The sequence below is a fragment of the Oncorhynchus masou genome, unplaced genomic scaffold (genome assembly GCF_036934945.1).
Source record: "Oncorhynchus masou masou isolate Uvic2021 unplaced genomic scaffold, UVic_Omas_1.1 unplaced_scaffold_625, whole genome shotgun sequence".
Classification (NCBI taxonomy): domain Eukaryota; kingdom Metazoa; phylum Chordata; class Actinopteri; order Salmoniformes; family Salmonidae; genus Oncorhynchus; species Oncorhynchus masou.
In genome coordinates this window covers 367,643-374,966 of record NW_027016844.1, presented here as the reverse complement: position 1 = coordinate 374,966, position 7,324 = coordinate 367,643, and the positions used below count along the sequence as shown (strand labels likewise).

Below are 7,324 nucleotides of genomic sequence, written 5' to 3'. Positions count from 1 at the left end.
TCCACTGCCTCTGTCACAGGGGGATTCATGGCTGGTTAAGCTTCCACAGGGGATTCATGGCTGGTTAAGCTTCCACACAGGGGATTCATGGCTGGTTAAGCTTCCACTGCCTCTGTCACAGGGGGATTCATGGCTGGTTAAGCTTCCACAGGGGGATTCATGGCTGGTTAAGCTTCCACAGGGGGATTCATGGCTGGTTAAGCTACCACAGGGGGATTCATGGCTGGTTAAGCTTCCACAGCCTGTCACAAGGGGATTCATGGCTGGTTAAGCTTCCACAAGGGGATTCATGGCTGGTTAAGCTACCACAGGGGGATTCATGGCTGATTAAGCTACCACAGGGGGATTCATGGCTGGTTAAGCTACCACAGGGGGATCCATGGCTGATTAAGCTACCACAGGGGGATTCATGGCTGATTAAGCTTCCACTGCCTCTGTCACAGGGGGATTCATGGCTGGTTAAGCTTCCACAGGGGGATTCATGGCTGATTAAGCTACCACAGGGGGATTCATGGCTGGTTAAGCTACCACAGGGGGATCCATGGCTGATTAAGCTACCACAGGGGGATTCATGGCTGATTAAGCTTCCACTGCCTCTGTCACAGGGGGATTCATGGCTGGTTAAGCTTCCACAGGGGGATTCATGGCTGGTTAAGCTTCCACTGCCTGTCACAGGGGGATTCATGGCTGGTTAAGCTTCCACTGCCTCTGTCACAGGGGGATTCATGGCTGGTTAAGCTTCCACAGGGGGATTCATGGCTGGTTAAGCTTAAACTGCCTGTCACAAGGGGATTCATGGCTGGTTAAGCTTCCACTGCCTCTGTCACAGGGGGATTCATGGCTGATTAAGCTTCCACAAGGGGATTCATGGCTGGTTAAGCTTCCACAAGGGGATTCATGGCTGGTTAAGCTTCCACAAGGGGATTCATGGCTGGTTAAGCTTCCACAAGGGGATTCATGGCTGGTTAAGCTTCCACAAGGGGATTCATGGCTGGTTAAGCTTCCACAAGGGGATTCATGGCTGGTTAAGCTTCCACAAGGGGATTCATGGCTGGTTAAGCTTCCACAAGGGGATTCATGGCTGGTTAAGCTTCCACAAGGGGATTCATGGCTGGTTAAGCTTCCACTGCCTCTGTCACAGGGGGATTCATGGCTGGTTAAGCTACCACAGGGGGATTCATGGCTGATTAAGCTTCCACAAGGGGATTCATGGCTGGTTAAGCTTCCACTGCCTCTGTCACAGGGGGATTCATGGCTGGTTAAGCTTCCACAGGGGGATTCATGGCTGGTTAAGCTTCCACTGCCTGTCACAGGGGGATTCATGGCTGGTTAAGCTTCCACTGCCTCTGTCACAGGGGGATTCATGGCTGGTTAAGCTTCCACAGGGGGATTCATGGCTGGTTAAGCTTCCACAGGGGGATTCATGGCTGGTTAAGCTTCCACAGGGGGATTCATGGCTGGTTAAGCTTCCACAGCCTGTCACAAGGGGATTCATGGCTGGTTAAGCTTCCACAAGGGGATTCATGGCTGGTTAAGCTACCACAGGGGGATTCATGGCTGATTAAGCTACCACAGGGGGATCCATGGCTGATTAAGCTACCACAGGGGGATTCATGGCTGATTAAGCTTCCACTGCCTCTGTCACAGGGGGATTCATGGCTGGTTAAGCTTCCACAGGGGGATTCATGGCTGGTTAAGCTTCCACTGCCTGTCACAGGGGGATTCATGGCTGGTTAAGCTTCCACTGCCTCTGTCACAGGGGGATTCATGGCTGGTTAAGCTTCCACAGGGGGATTCATGGCTGGTTAAGCTTCCACTGCCTGTCACAAGGGGATTCATGGCTGGTTAAGCTTCCACAAGGGGATTCATGGCTGGTTAAGCTACCACAGGGGGATTCATGGCTGATTAAGCTACCACAGGGGGATTCATGGCTGGTTAAGCTACCACAGGGGGATTCATGGCTGATTAAGCTACCACAGGGGGATTCATGGCTGGTTAAGCTACCACAGGGGGATTCATGGCTGGTTAAGCTACCACAGGGGGATTCATGGCTGGTTAAGCTACCACAGGGGGATTCATGGCTGGTTAAGCTACCACAGGGGGATTCATGGCTGGTTAAGCTACCACAGGGGATTCATGGCTGGTTAAGCTACCACAGGCGGATTCATGGCTGGTTAAGCTACCACAGGGGATTCATGGCTGATTAAGCTACCACAGGGGGATTCATGGCTGATTAAGCTACCACAGGGGGATTCATGGCTGGTTAAGCTACCACAGGGGATTTATGGCTGGTTAAGCTACCACAGGGGATTCATGGCTGGTTAAGCTACCACAGGGGGGATTCATGGCTGGTTAAGCTACCACAGGGGATTCATGGCTGGTTAAGCTACCACAGGGGATTCATGGCTGGTTAAGCTACCACAGGGGATTCATGGCTGGTTAAGCTACCACAGGGGGATTCATGGCTGGTGAAGCTACCACAGGGGATTCATGGCTGGTTAAGCTACCACAGGATTCATGGCTGGTTAAGCTTCCACAAGGGGATTCATGGCTGGTTAAGCTACCACAGGGGGGATTCATGGCTGATTAAGCTACCACAAGGGGATTCATGGCTGGTTAAGCTACCACAGGGGGATTCATGGCTGATTAAGCTACCACAGGGGATTCATGGCTGGTTAAGCTACCACAGGGGGATTCATGGCTGGTTAAGCTACCACAGGGGGGATTCATGGCTGGTTAAGCTTCCACAAGGGGATTCATGGCTGGTTAAGCTACCACAGGGGATTCATGGCTGATTAAGCTACCACAAGGGGATTCATGGCTGGTTAAGCTACCACAGGGGGATTCATGGCTGATTAAGCTACCACAGGGGATTCATGGCTGGTTAAGCTACCACAGGGATTCATGGCTGATTAAGCTACCACAGGGGGATTCATGGCTGGTTAAGCTACCACAGGGGATTCATGGCTGGTTAAGCTACCACAGGGGATTCATGGCTGGTTAAGCTACCACAGGGGATTCATGGCTGGTTAAGCTACCACAGGGGGATTCATGGCTGGTTAAGCTACCACAGGGGGATTCATGGCTGGTTAAGCTACCACAGGGGGATTCATGGCTGATTAAGCTACCACAGGGGGATTCATGGCTGGTTAAGCTACCACAGGGGGATTCATGGCTGGTTAAGCTTCCACAAGGGGATTCATGGCTGGTTAAGCTTCCACAAGGGGATTCATAGCTGATTAAGCTTCCACAAGGGGATTCATAGCTGGTTAAGCTTCCACAAGGGGATTCATAGCTGATTAAGCTTCCACAAGGGGATTCATAGCTGATTAAGCTACCACTGCCTGTCACAAGGGGATTCATGGCTGGTTAAGCTTCCACTGCCCCTGTAAGATGAAATCAGCAGCCCTGTTTTTTATTTCTACACTTCTCAAAAGGCCCAATTGGTGGAACGACCCAATATCAAACAGGTGGACAGTTGGTTGTGTGTATGCATCCCAAATGGCATTATTCCCTGGTCTAAAGTAGTGCACTATGTAGGGAATAGGGCTCTGGTCTAAAGTAGTGCACTATGTAGGGAATTCGGCTCTGGTCAAAAGTAGTGCACTATGTAGGGAATAGGGCCCTGGTCTAAAGTAGTGCACTATGTAGGGAATTCGGCTCTGGTCAAAAGTAGTGCACTATGTAGGGAATAGGTCTGTGGTCTAAAGTAGTGCACTATGTAGGGAATAGGTCTGTGGTCTAAAGTAGTGCACTATTTAGGGAATAGGGCCCTGGTCTAAAGTAGTGCACTATGTAGGGAATAGGGCCCTGGTCTAAAGTAGTGCACTATGTAGGGAATAGGGCTCTGGTCTAAAGTAGTGCACTATATAGGGAATAGGGCCCTGGTCTAAAGTAGTGCACTATATAGGGAATAGGGCCCTGGTCTAAAGTAGTGCACTATATAGGGAATAGGGCCCTGGTCTAAAGTAGTGCACTATGTAGGGAATAGGGCTCTGGTCTAAAGTAGTGCACTATATAGGGAATAGGGCCCTGGTCTAAAGTAGTGCACTATGTAGGGAATAGGGTTGTGGTCTAAAGTAGTGAACTATGTAGGGAATAGGGCCCTGGTCTAAAGTAGTGCACTATGTAGGGAATAGGGCTCTGGTCTAAAGTAGTGCACTATATAGGGAATAGGGCCCTGGTCTAAAATAGTGCACTATATAGGGAATAGGGCCCTGGTCTAAAGTAGTGCACTATGTAGGGAATAGGGCCCTGGTCTAAAGTAGTGCACTATGTAGGGAATAGGGCTCTGGTCTAAAGTAGTGCACTATATAGGGAATAGGGCCCTGGTCTAAGGTAGTGCACTATGTAGGGAATAGGGTTGTGGTCTAAAGTAGTGAACTATGTAGGGAATAGGGCTCTGGTCTAAAGTAGTGAACTAAGTAGGGAATAGGGCTCTGGTCTAAAGTAGTGAACTAAGTAGGGAATAGGGCCCTGGTCTAAAGTAGTGAACTCAGTAGGGAATAGGGCCCTGGTCTAAAGTAGTGCACTATATAGGGAATAGGGCCCTGGTCTAAAGTAGTGCACTATGTAGGGAATAGGGCTCTGGTCTAAAGTAGTGCACTATATAGGGAATAGGGCCCTGGTCTAAGGTAGTGCACTATGTAGGGAATAGGGTTGTGGTCTATAGTAGTGAACTATGTAGGGAATAGGGCTCTGGTCTAAAGTAGTGAACTAAGTAGGGAATAGGGCTCTGGTCTAAGGTAGTGCACTATGTAGGGAATAGGGTTGTGGTCTAAAGTAGTGAACTATGTAGGGAATAGGGCTCTGGTCTAAAGTAGTGAACTAAGTAGGGAATAGGGCTCTGGTCTAAAGTAGTGAACTAAGTAGGGAATAGGGCCCTGGTCTAAAGTAGTTAACTAAGTAGGGAATAGGGCCCTGGTCTAAAGTAGTGAACTATGTAGGGAATAGGGCCCTGGTCTAAAGTAGTGAACTATGTAGGGAATAGGGCCCTGGTCTAAAGTAGTGAACTATGTAGGGAACAGGGTGCCAATTGGGAAGCAGAGAAACCTTCCACTCCGACATACAGTACAGCTTCCGTCAGTCCCAGTCAGACGACAACATGATTTAAGAATAAAGACTTAAATCAAACCTTTTAAACCGTCATACCTCTGTGATGAGGAAGAAAATGGTCGCCGAGCTGAACTGATCTTCTTTCAGGTTTTTTCACAAACAATCAATCAAAAAAAATATGTATTTTGAAACTGTGGATGTTTAAACAATCAAACAAATGGCGTCTATGTGAAGACAGAAGGGTTTATATTGAGGCAACTGAGATATTTAAAAAAAAGAACAACAAAAGAACTTGTTTGTGCACATCGAACCATATTAGAAGTTTAGTCGTTACATTATAATCTGGAGTGGTTTTCAACCATTTCCTTAGAAACAAACGGGTCACTGAGAACAACATGAAAAGTGAAAAGCAAAGGGATGCTTTTAAGTACACACACACACACACACACACACACACACACACACACACACACACACACACCATCAGCTTAACTCTCCTCCTCTATGTATAGCCAATAGCGTGTTGAGGATGAGATGAGATGAGTAGATGAGGAAACGAGGCAAGGCTGAGTTTTAATGGAATATCTTCATTGACGTAAAGAGGCCCAGTTTACACTGTTCTGTGAAGGGCGTTTGTCTTTTAAAATGATAACCTTGGATTAGCTAACACAACGCGCCATTGGAACACAGGAGTGATGGTTGCTGATAATGGGCCTCTGTACGCCTATGTAGATATTCCATTAAAGATCAGCCGTTTCCAGCTACAACAGTCATTTACAACATTAACAATGTCTACACTGTATTTCTGATTAATTTGATGTTATTTTAATGGACAAAAAAATGAGCTTTTCTTTCAAAAACCAGGATATTTCTAAGTGACCCCAAAATTCTGAATGATTGTGTATAATATATATATTAGTCTCCTTTATCTAATCACCATCAATATTCATACTTTTTTTTTAACTGTTATTTTTGATTACATTATCTCACTTCGCTTTAGCATAAGTGGCTTAGTCATTCATGCTAATAAAGATTATCCGAATATTAGATAGACAGAGAGTCAGCAAGAGTCAGAGAGAGAGAGAGACAGAGAGAGACAGAGAGAGACAGAGAGAGAGAGAGAGAGACAGCGAGAGTCAGAGAGAGTCAGAGAGAGAGTCAGAGAGACAGAATCAGAGAGAGAGTCAGAGAGATAGAATCAGAGAGAAAGACAGAGACAGCGAGAGTCAGAGAGTCAGAGAGACAGCGAGAGTCAGAGAGAGACAGCGAGAGTCAGAGAGAGTCAGAGAGAGACAGCGAGAGTCAGAGAGAGACAGCGAGAGTCAGAGAGAGTCAGAGAGAGACAGAGAGAGAGTCAGAGAGACAGAATCAGAGAGAGAGTCAGAGAGACAGAATCAGAGAGAAAGACAGAGACAGCGAGAGTCAGAGAGAGACAGCGAGATCGGGAGGGAGAGGAACAGCATTCCACAATTCCAGACAGAAGCAGCCAGAGATCCAGAGTTCCAGAGATCCAGAGTTCCAGAGATCCAGAGTTCCAGAGATCCAGAGTTCCAGAGTTCCAGAGATCCAGAGTTCCAGAGATCCAGAGATCTAGAGATCCAGAGTTCCAGAGATGAGTCCAGCTGAACAGCCAAGCTGCTGTGGAAGTGTTTCAGACAAACCCAGCTCCCTCCGTCCAGGGTGCCGCTAAGGAACATGTCGTCCACAAGAGGACACTATTTTGGTGTCACTGCTCAATAGGACACACCCCTCGGTCCTTACAGCAGAAGTAATGAACGACGACACCGTTGGGATACCTGGCGAAGGCGCTGCACAGAGAGACAGGTGATTCAGTAACAGTATATAAACAGAGCCTTAACTACATATTCACATGATCTCTTATACAGAATGTATATGACCTGGTTGTAGGAGTTTATGAAGCATTGATGTTCGTACTAAAAGGGGATGGTGTAAATAGATGGCTTGGCGATTCAGGTCAACAAAGTAGCACCAAACCAGTGTTACCTGTTGCCTATCTTCTTCTTACAGACCCGGCAGGTCTTCTCTTCTGAGATGGTACACTTGACCTGCTGGTGGAAGATACGCTCCTCCTGGACCTGCACAAACAAACAAACAAACGCACACGCGCGTCAGGTGGGTAGAAACGACACACACAATGTCCATCTCGCACACACACACACACCCCCCCCAGCTCACCCATAGGAACTCTTGACGACCTGGTCAAATAGTTTCCTCAGCCTAACCCCCCCCCCCAGCTCTCTCACACACA

At 47.8% G+C, this 7,324-nt stretch overlaps 1 protein-coding gene across 1 annotated transcript in view; it reads right to left on the bottom strand.

Moving 5' to 3' along the window:
- Nucleotides 1-5,280: 5,280 nt before the first annotated feature.
- LOC135539250 (vam6/Vps39-like protein) overlaps nt 5,281-7,324 on the bottom strand; it is a 46,926-nt gene continuing 44,882 nt past the window's right edge. Inside the window, exons 17-18 of the mRNA XM_064965078.1 lie at nt 7,060-7,151; nt 5,281-6,863 (exon numbers count right to left, since the gene is read on the bottom strand). Of these exons, the coding sequence (XP_064821150.1) occupies nt 6,782-6,863; nt 7,060-7,151 (174 nt within the window). The 3' untranslated portion in view covers nt 5,281-6,781. The remainder of the gene's footprint in view (nt 6,864-7,059; nt 7,152-7,324) is intronic.